Source organism: Peromyscus maniculatus, chromosome 10 (assembly GCF_049852395.1).
Source record: "Peromyscus maniculatus bairdii isolate BWxNUB_F1_BW_parent chromosome 10, HU_Pman_BW_mat_3.1, whole genome shotgun sequence".
Classification (NCBI taxonomy): Eukaryota; Metazoa; Chordata; class Mammalia; order Rodentia; family Cricetidae; genus Peromyscus; species Peromyscus maniculatus.
In genome coordinates this window covers 72,680,996-72,700,578 of record NC_134861.1, presented here as the reverse complement: position 1 = coordinate 72,700,578, position 19,583 = coordinate 72,680,996, and the positions used below count along the sequence as shown (strand labels likewise).

Genomic DNA, 19,583 nt, shown 5'->3' with positions numbered 1-19,583 from the left:
AAGGACTCAGGTTCGGGTCCCAGCACCCATATGGCAACTCACAAGCATCTTCAAGTTCAGTTCTAAATGACCCAATGCACTCTTCTGATCTCTGTGACTACTAGGAATGCACATGGTGTGCACACATACACAACAGGCAGAAGACTTATATACATCAAAATAAATCTTAAAAAGAAATGGATTAGGGGGTGCTGGTCATTGTATGAATGTCTTTAATCCCAGCACCCAGAGGCAGAGAGGCAGATTTCTGTGAGTTCCTGAACCACCAGGGCTACATAGAGATCCTTTCTCAAAATAGGTTAGGTTAAAAAGAAGAAGTGTAAAAAGACCAATATCGGAAAAGCTAAGCACAGAATGAAAAGTAAATATGAAGTCAGAGCTCATCTCTTTGGATACTTTCTAAATGAACGGCCTCTCATGTGTAAGCATCTCCTCTCTAGATTCTTCCTCTTGAACTGTATACACATACAAGCCCCAAAGAAGTTACCAGCCCATGCTAGCAGTCACGGTTTCCAGTTTTTGTCACAGTTCTCAGCTTCAAATCTGCTCTACCTCCTCGTGACCTCATAATTTCAATCATGACTCCACTGTCATTTCCCTCCCCCACTCCCCAACTCCCTCCATGGGAACTTAGTCCATCTCACATGTTTATCCAGAAACAAGTGTAGACATTAAACTCAAATCTCCACCTTGAACCTTAAGCTACACCACCAGCCTTTGTCTCTCCAACTGCTATTCAGGTGTTTCTACTTGGCCACCTAACATTCCCTTCAGTCAATTATTTGTATCATCATCAAGATGGGTCAGGTGGTAAAGCCTGGAGAGCTGACTTCAACAATCAGAACCCACAAAGAAGGTAAAGAGAACCGGCTCCAGAGATGTCCTCTGGCCTCCATGCGTGCTGTGGCCACGTCCCCTGCCCCATCATCACCTACACATACAGGATAAGTATTTTAAAACTGGTCCTAGTGAATGCAGAGATGCCTCGTCAAGTAAGCTGTTCTACCAGAGGACCCAGGTTCAATTCCCGTACCCACTGGCACAGCTCAACCATCTTTAACTCCAGTTCCAGGAGACCCCTCTTCTGGCCTCCCTGGACATCAGGTACGCATGTAATACACAGGCATTCATGCAGGCTCCCATGCACATAATAAAATAAATCAAATTTTATTTTATTTTATTTATTTTTTTTTTTTTTGGTTTTTTCGAGACAGGGTTTCTCTGTGTAGCTTTGCGCCTTTTCCTGGAACTCACTTGGTAGCCCAGGCTGGCCTTGAACTCACAGAGATCCGCCTGGCTCTGCCTCCCAAGTGCTGGGATTAAAGGCGTGCGCCACCACCGCCCGGCCAATTTTTATTTTTAAATAGCACTTCAGCAGACTGAGAAGATGCCTCAGTCAGTGAAGGATCTGCTGCAGCAAGTGTGAGGGCCTGAGTTCCATCTCCAGAACCCACACAAAAAGCTGTGGACGGGTCAAGAGCACTGCTTTTCCCGAGAACCCAGGTTTGCATCCCAGAACCCACATGGCAGCTCACAACCATCTGTAACTCCAGCCTCAAGGGATCCAACACCCTCTTCTGGCCTCTGTGAGCACAGCACACACGTGGCGTAGATATACATGCAGGAAAAACACAAACACAAATTTCAAAATAAGAAGCTACGTGTGGTGGCTTCCACTTGTAATCTCCAGGATGGGAAAGCAGAGAAAGAGGGATTCCTGGGGTTAATTGGTTAGCAATCTTATTCTATTCAGAGAGCTGCAGCTCAATGAGACTCTCAAAAAACAAAGTGGAGGGCTTCTCAGGAATGACATTCAAGGTTGTTTTCCGGCCTCCACATGAACATGCACGCATGTAAGCACAAGCACGCATGCGCCACACACATTTTACTTCAGGACAAGCAGAAGATTAAGAAACAATCCTATATCATACAGTTACCACATCCAAAATTGTCTTGCCTAAAACAGAACTCACATATGAAAATAGAAAGGGATATTGGTAAAAACTAATTATCCAAATTCTCCTCAAAGTGCACTGTGGCATGTGTGCACATGCACATACACTCACTAAATAAATGTAATTTTTTGGGGGAGAGGGGGAGTTGGTTTTTTTGAGACAGGGTTCCTCTGTATAGCTTTGGAGTCTTTCCTAGAACTCACTCTGTAGCCCAGGCTGGCCTCGAACTCACAGAGATCTACCTGCCTCTGCCTCCCGAGTGCTGGGATTAAAGGCGTCCGCCACCACCACAACCTGGCGACTAAAATATTTTTAAAAAATTACATATATAGCCAGGTGGCGGCGGCAGTCGGGAGGCAGAGGCAGGTGGATCTCTGTGAGTTCGAGGCCAGCCTGGGCTACAGAGTGAATTCTAGGAAAGGGGCAAAGCTGCACAGAGAAACCCTGTCTCAAAAAACCAAATATATATATATATATTAGTTAAGAAAATAATCTGGTGGTGCTGGAGACATGACTCAAGGGCTAAGCGCATGTAATGCTCTTGCAGAAAAGTCAATTCCCACCACCAACATTGGGCAGCTCCTAACTGCCTATAACTACAGCTTCAAAGAGATCCTTTTTAAGCAACTGCACTCACATGCACATATCCACATATAAACACACACATACACATAATTAAAAATAAATAATTTGGGCACAGTGGCATACACCTTTTAATCCCCACACTTCAGAGTCAGAAGCAGGCCTCTCTAAGTTCAAGACTAGCCTGGTCTACATAGCGAGTTCCAGGACAAATTGAGCTACATAGTGAGACCCTGGCTCAAAAAACAATAAACAAAAATCTTCAAAAAGAAAATAGTGTGGTAAACTATAAAACAAGAAATAAGACAGAGCTGGGGAGGTAGCTCAGTGATAGAGCACTTGCCTAGAATGTACAAGGTCCTGGGTTCAATGCTCAGTACAAAAAGAAGTACGTAACCACAAAGGAACAGCCCCAATGTCACACATCCCAGGCGACAGCATACCTGTCCTCCTCTCGCCAGCATGCTAACCCATATGGTACTGGTGGGTCGGGAAGAATTCTCCAGACACGATCGACATTCTCCTGTGTAGGCGTATTTGGAATCCTTTTTGGCAAACACATAGACTGTGTTTGTTGCCATTTTCTCTTGAGCTATCAGAACCTATAGACACAGTAAGAAAGTTACAGCCAAGAAACCCAAAATGTCATTCACTAAAGTGGCAAGAAGTAAAACCTGCATAGTTATTTAGTCGGCCACCCAGGCTCACACTTTATAAAATAAACAAGCTTCAACAACTGGCCAAACTTCTAGTGCACGTTATGCACAACTACACAAAGCTTTCGTTATGTTACATTTAGCTGTCACACCTTCAATAATTCAACTGTCACTTTCAGGTTATCTGCAGTAATACGTACTTTCTTCTTTTCTTTTTGTAAAGATTTATTTGTGTGTGTGTGTGTGTGTGTGTGTGTGTGTGTGTGTGTGTGTGTGTGTGTGTATACAGGTACCCATGGAGGCCAGAGGAGGGCATCCGATCCCCGGAAATGGAATTACAGATGATTATGCTACTCCATGTGGGAGCGCTGGAAACCAAATTCGGATCCTCCGCAAGAGTAGCAAGTGATCTTATCATCCTCTGAACTGTCTCCACCTCCAGAAGGGACACTTTTTAATTGAACTGTAGTAATTTAACTGTTAACCATCTTTATTAGTGCCACCGTACCTTTTCTGATCCATTAATAATGAAGTAGCCCCCAGGATCCAGAGGACACTCGTTCAGCTCACACAGGTCACGGTCTGTTAGGCCATTCAGCAGGCAGTAGGTGGAGCGCAGCATGATTGGGATCTTCCCTATGAAGGTTTTCTGGTGCTGGGTCTGCAGCTGCTCCTCGCCCTCTTTAATGACCGTCTTGGTTATGTCAACATAAAGCGGGGCCGAGTACCTGCCAACAAAAGTGGGTCAGAGGTGGCCATGAGTTGTCTACGAAAGCAACTGGTTAAGGCCCATTTTCTGAATTGTACTTGATGTCAAGTGATAACAAAGAAAAAGGTATCTCTTACGTGAGATTTCTCAACCTGGCTTCATTTGGCATCATTGGTGAAGGGGCACCATCTCTTTCCCAATGAGTAGGTTTGGAGAGGTAAATTTGCTCAAATTTCAGTAAATATCTTGGCTGAAATTAAACAAAAAGCATGAAAAGAATAAATAATTTTCCCTATACAAGTTTTAAAGGCCAGGCTCTTAATGTATGTCTTAAAGACCAAGGTGAGAGAATCAGGAGTTTAAAGCCAGGCTTGGCTACATAGCAAGATCCTGTTTCAAAACACACATTAAAAGTTTTAATGACTCCATTTTAATTGACATTAGCATTTTAAGTAGAAGCAACTCTACAAACTGATAAAAATTAATCAACTTTACTAATGTGAGAATACTCTAAACTTAAAATTTATATTACAGTGATATGGTTTGTCCTTTTTTGTTATGATTTATTTTTATGCCAGCAATGGTGGCACATACCTTTAATTCCAGCACTCAGGAGGCAGGAGCAGGCAAAGCTCCCTGAGTTTGAGGCTAGCCTGGTCTACAAAGCAAGTCTTAAAAAAAAAATTCTGCCGGGCGGTGGTGGCGCACGCCTTTAATCCCAGCACTCGGGAGGCAGGGCCAGGTGGATCTCTGTGAGTTCGAGGCCAGCTTGGACTACCAAGTGAGTCCCAGGAGAGGCACAAAGCTACACAGAGAAACCCTGTCTAGGAAAAAAAAAAAAAAAAAAAAAAAAAAATTCTATTTCTGGCTAATGTAGTAATGTGTAGATTGTCTTTGAAAGTGAATGCCGCCTGTGTAGTTACCTAAGGAAGCCAAAAGATGGTGTGAGACACTGGACAGGAGTGCAAGGAACCAAACTCAGATCATTTACCTCTCCAGCCCTCAGGGATGCTCTCTTACATCTGAAGGCTTCCTTACAGAAGACAATCAAGTCTTTTTTATTGGGAGTGGGAGAGTTGAGAAAGGATCTCACTTAGCTCAAAATGGCCTCACTTTCTATCTTGACATTATATCCAAGGCTGGTTTTCAAGTCCTGACCCTCCTGCCTCTTCCCTCACACGCTCAGATTCCAGGCATACATTACTATGCCTGGCTCAAACAGACTTCAGCTACCATAAGTAAACAAAAACTGCAATGACATCCTCTCTAAATTTATTTCGAAAAAGTCAAAACTGATTTCGGCCCTATTGAGGCATTTTACTTATGTTTTCCTTCCCTTCCCTAGAAAAGGACCCCAAAATTTTCTCCTGTGTATTTTCATCCTGCTTCCTCAGGGGACAGGATGCTGGCTGAGGCTGTCAGTACAATGAAACCAGACAGACAGCATGGCAGCAGATTCTACTACTTATAGATCTTACTGCTACTCAAATCTGGGGCTGAGCACTCCACATTTCTTGTCCCACCTGTGAGGTGCACAAGCATTTTTCTGGGTCTGAAATCATCGATGATTCCAAATTCACCAATGTAACGACATTCCATCATGACAGTCAGAAACGGGACTGTGTAGGACTTTGGCACATGGCCTGATAAGGACCTGGTATTTGTCTTTCTTCTCAGTCCTGTTGATGCTCTTGAGAACATCAGCTAGGACATTTATGTGTAACATGATGGCACTGTGCAAGTGCAGAAAGATACTGCAAATCAAAACCGATTTCTAGTAATGATCCACACATTTTCATGTACACTTTCCTTGGTGAGGATGGAAATTTCAGTGTCCAAAGAACAACAACAAAAAAAAGATAAATTCATTCAGAACAAGGTTTTCCTAATCAACAGGACATTAGAGGAGGAAAAAAAAACCAAAATTCTTCAATTAGTCCTGTTTTTAAAACCCAAACCTTCCTATAAAAGTGACTTCCGCCGGACAGTGGTGGCACACGCCTTTAATCCCAGCACTTGGGAGGCAGAGGCAGGCGGATCTCTGTGAGTTCGAGGCCAGCCTGGTCTACAGAGTGAGATCCAGGACAGGCACCAAAAAGCTACACAGAGAAACCCTGTCTTAAAAGAAAAAAGTGACTTCCAATTTGACTGACTACAGCTCAGTCTGAGAAAGGGGAAAAGGCATTTCAATGAAACATCCATCTGAAGGCCAAGGCTCAGTGGTAGAACCCATGCCTGGCCTATGTGAAGTCCCATCTGTGATTCCCATTACCACAAAAAACAAAGTCTTTTAACATTTATCTGCTGCCTAATAAAGCAATCCATGGAAAGAACTATTTTGAAAGAAATAAATGCAGGATTTCTCTCTATTACCAAGCCTTAGAGACGGACTACGCGGATATTTATGCAGGAAATACTCCTGACACTCCTCTCCCAAGCTAAAGTAAAAGACAACGAGAGTTGGAATAGTCAGCGAACGGAGGGAAAGTGACCCTCCACTCCTCATGTCCACCATCACCCTAGATATCACCTCAAGTGTAGGCTACTGCACAATCTTCACTTGTCTCCAGACCTTTCCATTAGTCTACACCATTTATAGTAACCTTTCTCTATGTTATACATTCCTTTGATAATCCTTAAACATTTCTCCACAGCCTTTGAGGATCTGGCTGCATCATACCTTCACCTAAGACCTCTCAAAACCAGACACATTAAATGTCACCCAATGCTTACTGCGGATACCACCCAATACTCAAGCTAAGTACATCAACTACTTTCTTTTGGAAACACCTAAGCCACCTTTGCTGAGAAAAGTTATTCCTGCATTCATTGTCAACTGAAGTTCCATCTTTTCCAATCAGCCAAGCCTTAGAAATGGCTTCTTCCTGCAGTATTTACCATACGGCACTCAGAATTTGTGTAACTTTTAACTCTCCTCTTATGCAAAGGTCACGAAGAGAAAATGACCCAGGGATTTAAAAGGTACATTATGGTACTTTTTCTAGCACAGTCCCTGAAAAGCCAATTTACTTTTGCTTTTAAGGCAAAATTCTGTGCAGTAGCTCCAACTAGAATAAGAGTAATAGATCAGCCCTTAGGATACAATCTAGAGAAAAGAGACTAGACTGGCTAGAAATAGTAAGCTTTCTTTCTCTAGCTCTCTTTCGGAGACTGTCCCTACCTCATGTAGCTTTACAGTTTCCCTGTCTCTCAGAACAAAACATGTTTCCACAGCTGCCTCTCTACTTCTCTGCAACTGTTGATGGTCAGTCGTTAATTTGGACTTCTTTAAAACACTTATTTAATAAAAAACATAAGACTATACCATTGCTATGGTATAAATTACTCAAAAATGCCTATGTATAAATTAAAAATTATAAGTGAAAAAAATTAAACCAGCTATTATACCTGAGTAATTTCCCTTTTTTATCTCATATTGTGACCATGTATTCCATGCAATAAATAAAAACCAAGAATATGGGCATGGTGGCACATCTGTTATTCCACCACTCAAGGAAGCTCAGTCAAGAGGATCATAAGTTCAAGGCCAGCTCTAGTCAGAAAGAGATACTTTGTCCTAAATAAATAAACCAATGAGAAATAGTTCTTCAAGCTACAATTCTTAGACTGTAGAGGACCACAAGATTAGACGTGGGTCATGTACAGCAACTTAACTATTTCCAGCTCTTTTTTTTTTTTGGTTTTTCGAGACAGGGTTTCTCTGTGTAGCTTTGCGCCTTTCCTGGGACTCACTTGGTAGCCCAGGCTGGCCTTGAATTCACAGAGATCCGCCTGGCTCTGCCTCCCGAGTGCTGGGATTAAAGGCGTGTGCCACCACCGCCCCGGCTACAGCTCACTTCTTTCAGTAGGTGTTCATACCGAGTGCCCTCTTCCCAGCTACTAATGATTCACTGAGGGTGTGGGGGTTCATGCCTGTAAATCCCAGCTACTAGGAAGATAGAGGCAAGAAGCAACAGAGCCCATTCAAGGCCAGCCTGGGCAACTTACCAAGACCTTGCCATGACATAAAAACTAAAAAAGAAAGGAGATAGAGCTCAGGGGAGTCTTTACCAGTGTGAACAAGGACTGACAGCCCATCCTAATACCAACAGATACACACTACCTGAAGGGAGACTAAGGTCTTAGATTAAATCCAGAGCTAAGTGGATGTGTTGTACATACACTGTACTGCAAATGCTGCTGGCATTGGACTGGGTGGTACTGGACTGAGACCCAGGCCAATACTCTCCTTCACCTGTGCAACGTTAAAGCAACCTCCTTACCGGCTCTTCAACCTCTCCACTGGCGTGCTGAGCTTCAGCCTGCAGGTCAATCGGCGGGGCATCTTCCACAATTCTTTGAACAGACATCTGAATAAACTCATCGAAGGAGTCCAACTGTTGTCTGACCAAGCCTTTTTCATCAAAGTAAGAACTAGGGAAATATTAAGTTCATTTTCAGTTGCAACTCAGTTTGTTTTCTAGCATATTTCCCCATTTCCATTTAATCCAATTCAACAAATACTCAAGGAAATGTCAATCGATATATGACAATCACTGCATAAGGCCAGGAGTATTGTAGACATTATTATGTTTTGGAGGGAAAAGTGGGCAAACTAACTAAAGTACAACAGAAGAACTATAAGGCAGCTTTGCTCTCCTATTGCCATGTTATTACATACAATGTGACTGTCGGTGTCGTGGTCACACTGGTGTGTAGCTTCCTAACATAACAGGGTATTACTTTATCACTTACTTGCTTTTTCGTGAACTTCTTCCTATGTTTTACTTCAGCTCAATTACACTTAGAAATGGGCAGGCTTTGAACTACAACATGGATGTGTGACTTTACTCATTTATAGTAATTTAAAAACATGGAATTAGATTAGCATCACAAATAATATAGTAAGATTCTGAAGATTAAAAGATTATTGTCCTGTATTGTGATTATGTAGAAGTATCTGCTACTTACTCTCCAATATTTCTAGGGGGAAATGTACATGGAGAGGAAAAGAGAAATGTAGGCTGGATGTGGTGGCGCATGACTTTAATACCAGCACTCAGGAAGCAGAGACAGGTAGATCTCTGTGAGTTTAAGGCCAGCCTGGGCTACAAAGTAAATTCCAGGACAGCCAAGGCTGTTATACAGAAAAACTTTGTCTCAAAAAACCAAAAAGAAAAAAAAAAAAAACAAGAAAAAGAAAATGTAGTATAAGGTAAATATTAGGGGCTCCAATGAAGACCATAAATTAATTGTTTAGCTTTTCTCTAAGATGGAAATATTTTAAATAAATAAATACAGCCAGATACAGTGATGCACACCTACAACCCCAGCACTCTGGAGGCTGAAGCCAGAGTGCCACAAACTCAAAGTCAGCCAGTCTATAGCATCCAGAGCTGATACGGTACTGTCTGGATAAAACAAAGCAACCCTTGTTAAGTAACTAATACATGGTAAGTACCTAAGTAAGCACAGGAGGCCCAGCAAGATCGACCTATGAGGTACAGAGTAACAGGACATCCCTCACATCTTACAGTATCTACTAAAACCTGTTCAGTTTGGTCTAAAGTTACCTGATCACGATCCAGCACGCTTCTTGCCACAAATCTGGAGTGATTTCATCATCATCCTCATCATATTGCATATCTGCAAAAACAAAACACTCTGCTCACTGGCAGTAAGATGCCACTGGTTCACACCTTACCCCCACGAAGTAAACTAGCACTCTGCTGAATGAGACAGTCATTTCATCCCACTTTCCTAGAGTTTCAGACAATTAATGACATACGCCTATGTCACATTAATATTCTTCCTACACACAGAGGTTTTACAACAAGGCTTCAGTTAAGTTGGGTGAGTCTGTAATTTCTGTCTGTTCCAGAAAATCCACATACTAAGAGCTAATCAGGAGCCAGATCAGAGTCCTCTGACTAATAAGGCCCTCAGAGACTGGAGGCAAGGATTAGGAGACAGAAAAGAATTTCAATAACTGAGAAACACCCTAGGGTGGCCTATTATAGCAACATTTCATATATGTACATATGCATACTTCACATATGTACAATCTACATATGTGTATATGTATACATTTTTTTCTTCTTTGAGACAGGGTTTCATTATATAGACTAGCTGGTCTGGAACTATGTAGAAGAGACTGGCCTTGAACTTAGAGATCCTCCTGCCTCTTCCTCCCATCCTCCTGCCTCTTCCTCCCAAGTCCTGGGATTAAAGACATGTGCCAACATGCCTAGTCTGTACAGACTCTATTTCCCAAAGATTGCCATGACTATATTTCCTACCTCTCATGCTCTTCTATGTGATACTCCTACTATTAAGATAAGAAGTCTGAGAGGCATGCTGGTGCACACCTGTAATCCCAGCACTCAGGAGGCAAGAGTTAGGAGATCACCATAAATTCCAGGCCAGCCTGAGTTACATCATGAGAATTTGTCTCAAAAAGAAACAAAGATACAAGGTTCTATACATCCTCTCCTTGAATTTAGGTAATTTTCAACTCTCCAGTAAATAAAGAATGCTGTTAGAATAAGGTCACCTGGTTTCAGGATGGACATCAGAAAAAGCAATGCAGTTCTGACTTGTTTGCTCTGACGCCTTAACTGTCACTAAAAAACTCCTAATACTCTCCCAACAGATCTCATGAGCCTTTTTGTTTTATGAGGTGCTGGGAATTAAATCGAGGGTATCACATGTGCTAGGCAAGTACTCTACCATTAAGCTATATTCCCAGCTCTCCACAAACATTTCTTTAAAGATATTTATTTTTAATTATGTGTGTGCATGCATGCACATGCATGTGTGCAGGTGTCTGTGGAGGGCAAAAGCGAGCATCGGATATGCCTGAACTGGAGTTACAAGGAACTGAGAGTTGCCTGGTGTGGGTGATAAGAACCAAACCTGGGTCCTCTAGACTCAAGTAGCAAGCGCTCTTTTTTTTGTTTTTTTATTTTCAAGACAGGGTTTCTCTGTGTAGCTTTGCGCCTTTCCTGGATCTCGCTCTGTAGACCAGGCTGGCCTGGAACTCACAAAGATCCATCTGCCTCTGCCTCCCGGAGTGCTGGGATTAAAGGCGTGCGCCACCACCGCAAGGCAGCAAGCACTCTTACCTGGTGAACCATCTCTCCAACCCCCACTGACATTTTTTTAGGTAACAAAATTTTGTTTTATCCCTCTCCTTATATGTAAGGATTAGTAATTACTATTGCACACAAACATTAAAGAGGTACTTGGAAAAAAATGTATCCTTAAAAATTTAGCCCCATCCTCTATGATAGAGTAAGTTTGTTGTACTTTATTTTTTTAGTCTATAAAGCTTAAGAGCTTTCTATTCAGAAATCTGATATACATTCAAAGTAACTTTGATACATGCTTCTGGAATGTTCTAGAACGACATGGAAAAGACACTAGTATGTAAAACAGCAGAGGATTCTAGCTCTGAAAGGGTCAAGTATTTAATACCACTGCCATGTAGAAGTAAATTCAAAGAAGAAAAAGGGGGAAATGACAAGAGTGGCCCTACATATTTCTGTACAGCATGCTTCACTCTTCAGATACTTTTCAAAGATACGTGATACTCAAACTTCCACCCTGGACTGGAGATGTAGCCCAGGGCTAGTGCTGCCTAGCATGGACAAGACCTGCAGTCAATCCCAGACACCGAGGGAAAAGTTTCATACGATATGGAAAGCTGGAGTCATCAGCAAATTAGTAAGAAATAGGAAAAGTTTATGCAGAGAAAGAAGATCAAAGTCAAGATATTAAGGGACATCTCTGTTTAAGAGTGGTGTTAAGCTGAGTGTGGTGGCTTATGTCTTTAAGTCTCAGCACTTGACAGACAGAGACAGACAGATGTCTGGGAGTCTGATGCCAACCTGGCCTTCATAGCAAGCTACAGGCCAACCAAAATCTTAGTAAGTAGCTGTCTCTAGAAAGAAAAAAAAAATGTCAAGGAAAATAAATTCAAGAAGAGCATTCATTCTTTCATCAAACATTTACTGACTATGAACATTTACTATGGCCCAGGCACTAGAAGTCACCGTCCTTCCCAAGATAAAGATGGCTGCAGCATTAACAGAGATCACCTACTGGGGAAATAGACAAGTTGAAATCAACAGACAGAGTAACAAGGACATCCCTTACCAGGACCCGAAGGGGACAAGAAAGTCTTCCCAAAAGCTGAAAACCAGAGTGAACCAGGCAAGAAGGAGTCAGTGAGTGTGGGAGGAGTGAAGAAAGACGGCTCCTGTCCAAAAGACATCATGCTGAAAGACAGCATAGCACACTCAAGAAAAGGCAGGGGAGGGCCCTGGGGAGACGGCTCACACGGCAAAGTGCTTTACTGTACAAGCATGAAAACTGCGTTCAGATCTCCAGCACCCACGTAAAAAGCCAGGCACACTGGCACACACCTGTAATCACGGCACAAGGAAGGCTGAGACAGGAGGTGCACAAAGAGACAAGCAAGTTCACACACATTCACATTTTTTGAGACACAATCTCAGTCAGTGTGTGTGTGTGTGTGTGTGTGTGTGTGTGTGTGTGTAAAATATAGACAAAGTGAGTCAGAGTGAATAGTAGCAGGTTTAGAGAGCCTCGGAGATATCCCAGTTATCTATTCAGGACAACTAAATTGCAAGGCACGTTAGCTCATGCCCATAAGCCCAGCACCTGGGAGGCTAAGGTAGGAAAATCTCCAGTAGTTCAATGCCAGCCTATGGTACACAGTCTAAAGACTGTGTCTAAATAAACAAAATGTATTCAAGTCATGCACAAGTGGACAGTAAATGCAAGCATGGAGAATGGATTAGATCATCCGGAGAATATAAACAATAATAAGTAATAAGTAAAAGAAAAAGTAATGATTAAGTGGAAGTTACGTAGCAGAACAGATGAGTAGCTTTCAGGAGGAAATCATGAACAATTTTGAATACCACTGAAGTAGGTGAGAGTTGGGTGAATAATGTTTTTGTTTGTCTGGTTGGTTAAGGCATTTACTTAAAATGAAGGAATGTCAATCCAGAAACCATTCTTTGCCCCTAATATTTCCAGGGTATAACAATATCTAGCACCAAGACGTGGTCAAAACTTGAGCTCAGGAAAAGGAATATGGCTCAGAAGTAGAGTACGTGCAGGTCCTGGGTTCAATCCCCTGTACCGTAAATAAGATAATAATAATTCGACTTAATAACAAACATTCAAGTCGACTGGGGTGAAAAGGAAATCAACGTCAAAACACCCGAAAGTTAATGAGCATTTATTTGCACACTATGTCGATTCTGGAAGGTGACGGCAGACTTAACAGGAGACCATGCAGAGAGCAATCAAGCTTCCCCTGGGTCCCCCGAGCTGACCCTGCTAGCCAGCCCAGCTAAAGCGTAGGAACGGGGCTGCGGGGCGCGCGCCACGGCCGGGATGGGGTAGGTGGCGCAGACCCTTCATCCCTGCAGGTCCCCCGCCTAGGCGGCTACCGCGGGGCGCGTCTTACGTGGTCACCTACCCTCGTCGGCGTCATACATCTTGGCCAAAGGTCTCTGGACCGCTCAACCCGAATTCACGAAGCCGGAGACGAACACCGCAGCGGCCAACTCTGAGAGCCCAGAACAAGCAATTTCCGTCTCCGGCGTCTCCCAGAATCCTCGGCGCCCAAACCGGGGACAGGGAGATGGGGGGGGGGGGGGCGGGGAGGTGTGTGAGACTTGCGCCTGCGCGTACGGCAGGCAAGGCCGGCAAAGCCTGACGCGGGGGGGGGGGGGGGGGGGGGCTCGAGGTGCGCATGCGCCAAGGACGGGTCGCTGGCTGCCGCGGAAGACAGCTTCCTCTTAGGCCGGAAGTTGGATCCGGTTCATGAAAAGTTTCTTGTCGCGTGCTTTTTTATTTTATTTTATTTTATTTATTTATTTTTTTTAGTGCTGTTGCACAAATGACACAGTCGATTTTTATGAAAGAGAGGCTCTGGGCGTGTGACGACGACGCCCCCCACCCGACCCAAGCTCGACTTTGCGCCTAGGCAACGGCCGGGCTGACTTCTCGCGTCTCGGAGCTCTCATCGCGAGAAACCTGGGACCAGTCACGCCGTGGGACAGTTCCCTCGCGTCCCGTCTCCTGAGGGAGGGGCTTCGCGGGCGTGCGCACGAGGCTCCGCCCCCTCCCCGGCCGCCAGCCCGCATGCTGCCCGCGCGCCTGGCTCGCCGGCTGCTGTGCGGGTTCCTGCGGGGCCCGACGGCGGCCGCCGCGGGCCACGGCCCTGCACGGGGGCTCCTGGGAGGCCAGCGGGAGGCCGCTTTCTCCCAGAGCTCATCCTCCCTGGGCCGCCGGCTTCCTCCCAGCTCCACGGCGACCGAGGACTACGAAGAAGGCCCCGACGCGGAGGAGCGCTTTCTGTTCCCGGAGTACGTCCCGGAGCAGGACCCCGAGGGACAGCTGAGAGAGCTGCGGCGATTGCAGCAGCGGCAGCAGGATGAGGAGCGACAGAGGTTGCAGCGGCGGGAGGAGCGGCTTCAGCAGAAGCTGCGGGCTGGCCTCCGGACTCTGCAGGTCCCCGAGCTTCCAGACGCCACCGTGCCGCCGCCCAGCGGCATCTACTGCTCGGGCTGCGGGGCCGAGCTGCACTGCCAGCACCCCGGCCTGCCCGGCTACCTGCCGGAGGACAAGTTCCGCGGTGCGACCCAGGCGATCGGCGGCCCGGCGCGCACCGTGTGCCAACGCTGCTGGCTGCTGGTGCATCACCGGCGTGCCCTGCGCCTGCAGGTGAGTCGCGAGCAGTATCTGGAGCTAGTGAGCGCGGCGCTGCGGCGGCCGGGGCCCGCTCTGGTGCTCTATATGGTGGACCTGCTCGACCTGCCGGACGCCTTGCTGCCCGACCTGCCCAAGCTGGTGGGCCCCAAGCAGGTCTTCGTGCTGGGGAACAAAGTGGATCTGCTGCCCCAGGACGCGCCCGGCTACTTGCAGCGGCTGCGGCAGCGGCTGTGGGACGACTGCATCCGCGCCGGGCTCGTGGTGGCCCCTGGCCACCGAGGACCACAGTACCCTACCGGGGATGAGCCTCGGGACGAGAAGAAGAATCCGTATCCGTCGACCAGGTCCGGCACCGTGGTCAAGGACGTGCGGCTGATCAGCGCCAAGACCGGCTATGGAGTTGAAGAACTGATCTCTGCGCTTCAGCGCTCCTGGCGCTACCGCGGCGACGTCTACCTGGTGGGCACCACGAACGCCGGCAAGTCCACTCTCTTTAACACGCTCTTGGAGTCTGACTACTGCACCGCCAAGGGTTCCGAAGCCATCGACAGGGCCACCATCTCCCCCTGGCCAGGTGAGATCCCATTGTTGAGAAATAGGCTTGACCCAGGCACCTTGAGTTGTCTGGAATCGTCCCTTTAAAAATTTTATCCCCACTTTGCTCATACCTCTTGTGACAGTTTAGTGCTTGCGAATTCAATACTTTTGGTTTTCTTTCTTTTTTTTTTTTTTAAAGAGTTATTTTGCATACAGTACCCTAACTGTGTGTATACCTGCAGGTCAGAAGAGGGCACCAGATCTCATTACAGATGGTTGGGAGCCACCGTGTGGTTGTTGGGAATTGAACTCAGAACTTCTGAAAGAGTAGCCACTTTTCTTAACCTGTGAGCCATCTCTCCAGCCCCACGTTTGACTTTCTAATAGAAATGTTTCTAGAGGGGCTGGGGATAAAGCTTGGTTGCTAAAGTGCTTAGCTTGTATGCCCAAAGCCTGAGTTAGTATACAGTACCTCATAAACGAGGTGTGGTGGCAAACTTCTGTATCCCCCAGCCCTTGGGATGTGGAGGCAGGAGGATCAGGAAGCCATCAAAGACGGCTACATAGCTGGAGGCTAATGTGAGGTAGATACATAAGCCACTGTCTATACAAAAGAAGAAAAAAAGGATCTGTCTTCTTCTTACTCTAAGACTCTTCTTCACCCTTTGGATTTATTTATTCTTGGACTGTTATACTAGACAGATGAAGGAATTGATGCGGTTTGGTGTGGAGTTTTCTTGAGAAGAAATATCAGTGTTCTGAGTTAAAGAAACTAAGAGGTTGGCATGGTGGTTCTGTCTGTCCATCTGTCTATCTGTCTGTCTGTCATCACAACGATGGGGAGGCAGAGCCTGAGGGTGCATACCAAGAGCCTGGCTGAAGGAAGAAGCTAAGGGGAAACGTATGTACTTGGAGAGTTACAGTCTCAGGAATTAGCTCGACAGAAATTTGTCCCCTTCAAACCAGGGTTTAACTTCTGTTAGCTGCCCTTTGGCACTTCACACTTAATACCGGAGGATGTATGGGGAAGCGGGTAAAACAGACTTGCAAAATTTGTACCCAGATTCTGAGTGAGCCTGTGACCCAGTCTCTAGCCCTAATTCCTCATTTGTAAAGTGGAAATAATTACATTGTGGTTGCCGTGAAGGTTAAATTAAATAAATCAGAAATGTTTGGGTTTTTGTGAAACACTCACTCTTGGTATTTCAGGTACTACATTAAACCTCCTGAAGTTTCCTATTTGCAACCCAACACCTTACAGGATGTTCAGAAGACAAAAAAGGCTTAAAGAGGAGGCAACCAAAGCTGAAGAAGATCTTAGTGAACAAGAACAAAGTCAACTCAACCAACTGAAAAAGCACGGTTACGTAGTAGGTATGCATCCTCCCTCTGTAGGAAAACTCTTCCTGGGTCCATGACAAAGTTGTCCAGAACCGTGCAGTGCAGCCATTGGGGGGTCCATGTCAAAGTTGTCCTGAACCGTGCAGTGCAGCCATTGGGGGGTCCATGACAAAGCTGTCCTGGACCATGCAGTGCAGCCATTGGAGGGTCCATGACAAAGCTGTCCTGGACCATGCAGTGCAGCCATTTTCTGCAAGAGGAGACTTCCTTCCCTAGTTTGGAATATAGGCTTTTTGTAGGAAAGGTTACTGTTGCTTGGAAACCCAAACTAGCAGAGGCTGTAAAGTCTTTAGCTAGGTGTCCATCTCCTTGATCTCTTCTGATTTCATTAATGAAAAAGAAGGGATTCCTAACACCACCTGACTAAAATACATAGCCTGAAACACAACTGACCGTGCAAGAGAATGACTCACGTTACCTTCAAAAAAGAAGACAAAAGTGTCCTTATCCCAGAGTTTCATATTTATACACGTAAATGATGTCTTCAGGGCCTGGCCTGGTGGTTCATGCCTTTAGTCCTGGCAGAGGCAAGTGGATCTCTGTGAGTTCAAGGCCATCCTGGTCTACATAGAGAGTTCCAGGACAGCCAGAGCTACATATTGAGACCCTGTCTCTGAGGTGGGAAGGTCTTTAGGAGTGTCAGATACACACCTGTAATCCCAACACTTGGGAGATTCTTTTTAAAAACCTCAGTTCCATGGTAATTTTGAGGCAAGTCTGGACTACATGAGATCTTTTCCAAAATACAACAACCAAGATAAATACATATATATGTGTGTGTGTGTGTGTGTGTGTGTGAGAGAGAGAGAGAGAGAGAGAGAGAGAGAGAGAGAGAGAGAGAGAGATCTGTTACCTATCACTATAGAAGCTGAGGAGAGAAAAATCATAAATTTAACACCATCTTGAACTACATACAGAGAACCCATCACAAAATTTTTCATATGCCCCAGAATCAAAGCATTAAAGGAATGTCTGATAACCTCGGTTTAATTTGTTCTAGGAAGAGTTGGGAGAACATTCTGGCACTCCACAGAACAGAAGGAAGAAGTTCCCTTTGAGTTTGATGCCGACTCCTTGGCCTTCGACATGGGAGATGAACCTGTTGTGGCTGGGCGCCAACATACCAGACAGGTAGAACTGACCCCAGGAGACGTGAGAGACGCCCACTGGTTTTACGACACCCCAGGGATTACAAAAGAAAACTGTGTATGTATTCGGTTTCTTTTAGAAATGTTTACTTTTCATTGTAGATGTACTGTCTTAACTGGCCGACAACAAGAGGTGGGCTTCCATCTTAAAACTCGACTCCAGTTTCTTTATAAAAGCAGTTCAAGGATGACTCCATGTGCCGTCAGATTCTGTATCCATTTAGTTGACATCCTGTAGGCAAACAACAGTATTAACATTGTGGTTATTACCCTAGGGAGACGTGTTACGGGTTCCTTTATTTTAAGGCTAGAAATTATAAATATTACAATCCAGCTTCCTAGTCCATGCTTGAATTCCCTTGAAAACATGTCACTTATAATGTCAGATAGTTTGAGCTGAAGTGACAACTTATCAGAGCAACGTCAGCTGCACTCCCAGGCTTTCAGCTATTTTTTTGCCTGCTCTTTGCATTGCACTGAAAGTCTCCCAGTAACTTGTACCCATTGTTCTTCAGAGCTGTATGGAACAAACACGGTATGTATTCCCTTGACACATCTTGAAATCCTTTCAATTCTAAGTGGTCAAGTGACCATATTTTTAGAATAAGGTTAATTCCACATATCCTGCCACTCTCCATCCTTTCACTCAAATTACACTGTCTCACAGGTAACTTAGCTGTTGTCTAATTAAATTTAGCCTATAATGGGTTTTTCTATAAAGCAATAATAGTTTTCTCTGCCACAGTAAGCCAGATCAGGCCAAACTGAAAAAGCAAAAGAACGGTTTCAGCAAAGCAACTCCCAGGTGAGTCCTCCAGCCCCAGAGTTTGGGGACCTGAGGAGTCACACGCTTGAACTAAAGCAGGGAGCTTTTATAGCCTGTAGGTGAGGGGTGATGACGTGTCTGCCACAGGCTGGGTTTGTGCCCACATATGGTCAAAAGCTGAGCACTTTGGGCGGGAACTTGGGCTCCTGGCATCCTAAGGGGAGGAGCTACTATAGCCACCAAGACTGCAGAACTGGGCTTTTTGCTTTCTTGGAGAGTCTCTGAGAGGGTGGGGTTTGGACAGAGAGAAATACGGCTTGCTGGATCAAGCAGGAGTAAGCTGGAGGTTCCAGCCGAACAACCTATATCTAGCTAAGCATGATGGTACACACATTTTGCTTAATGTTTATTCCAGTTACATCCATTTTCCTGCAAAAAACATAACTTCATTCATTCTGGCTACTCAAACTTCCTATGTATATAAAACCCATTTTCTTTATACATTCTTCTGTTGATAGACACCTAGATTGGTTCCATAGCTTAGCTATTGTGAATTCATTTTTTAATGAATTTTATCTTCCTTAAATCTTACCAGAATCTGGTAACCCCTATCTTTCCTTTTCTGTTTTTCTTCAGTCTTTTTAATAACTTGTGATCCTGTGGTTGGAGAGACATCTTGGTGGTTAATACTGCCTGCTGTTGGGCTGTAGACACTGTTGCTCTTCCAGAGGAGCCAAGTCAGTTCCCAGTACCCACAACCTCCTATAACTCCAGTTCTAGGGCATCTAATGCCCTCTTCTGGCCTCTGCAGGCACCCACATACAGGCATACACAAATCTTTAAAAAACAAAATAGCCTCTGGTCCTAACAAGCCAACATGCACAACACTGATGTTCTAACAAATGTTCAGAAGAAATAGGATTTTCAAGTTATGAACTTGTTCCGAAAGTAGAAGGACCATTTTGCCGTTTGGATTGGTTTGGAGAAGAGGGGTGTTTTTGTTTTTTGAGACGGGGTCTTGGGAATACTACACTGTCCGAGCTAGAACTGTGGCAATCCTCCTGCTTCAGCCTCCTA

General features: G+C 44.9%; 2 protein-coding genes across 4 annotated transcripts in view; one reads left to right on the top strand and one right to left on the bottom strand.

The window, feature by feature from the left end:
* Polr2b (RNA polymerase II subunit B) overlaps positions 1–13,631 on the bottom strand; it is a 43,547-nt gene extending 29,916 nt beyond the window's left edge. The window contains exons 1-6 of the mRNA XM_006985850.4: positions 13,417–13,631; positions 9,476–9,548; positions 8,186–8,336; positions 4,040–4,152; positions 3,702–3,921; positions 2,981–3,139 (exon numbers count right to left, since the gene is read on the bottom strand). Of these exons, the coding sequence (XP_006985912.1) occupies positions 2,981–3,139; positions 3,702–3,921; positions 4,040–4,152; positions 8,186–8,336; positions 9,476–9,548; positions 13,417–13,435 (735 nt within the window). The 5' untranslated portion in view covers positions 13,436–13,631. The remainder of the gene's footprint in view (positions 1–2,980; positions 3,140–3,701; positions 3,922–4,039; positions 4,153–8,185; positions 8,337–9,475; positions 9,549–13,416) is intronic.
* Positions 13,632–13,722: 91 nt separating this feature from the next.
* Positions 13,723–19,583, top strand: part of Noa1 (nitric oxide associated 1) — a 15,196-nt gene continuing 9,335 nt past the window's right edge. For all 3 annotated transcript variants that reach the window (XM_006985849.4, XM_042257554.2, XM_076546489.1), the window contains exons 1-3: positions 13,723–15,228; positions 16,401–16,565; positions 17,593–17,798. In XM_006985849.4, the coding sequence (XP_006985911.2) occupies positions 14,085–15,228; positions 16,401–16,565; positions 17,593–17,798 (1,515 nt within the window). In that variant the 5' untranslated portion in view covers positions 13,723–14,084. The remainder of the gene's footprint in view (positions 15,229–16,400; positions 16,566–17,592; positions 17,799–19,583) is intronic.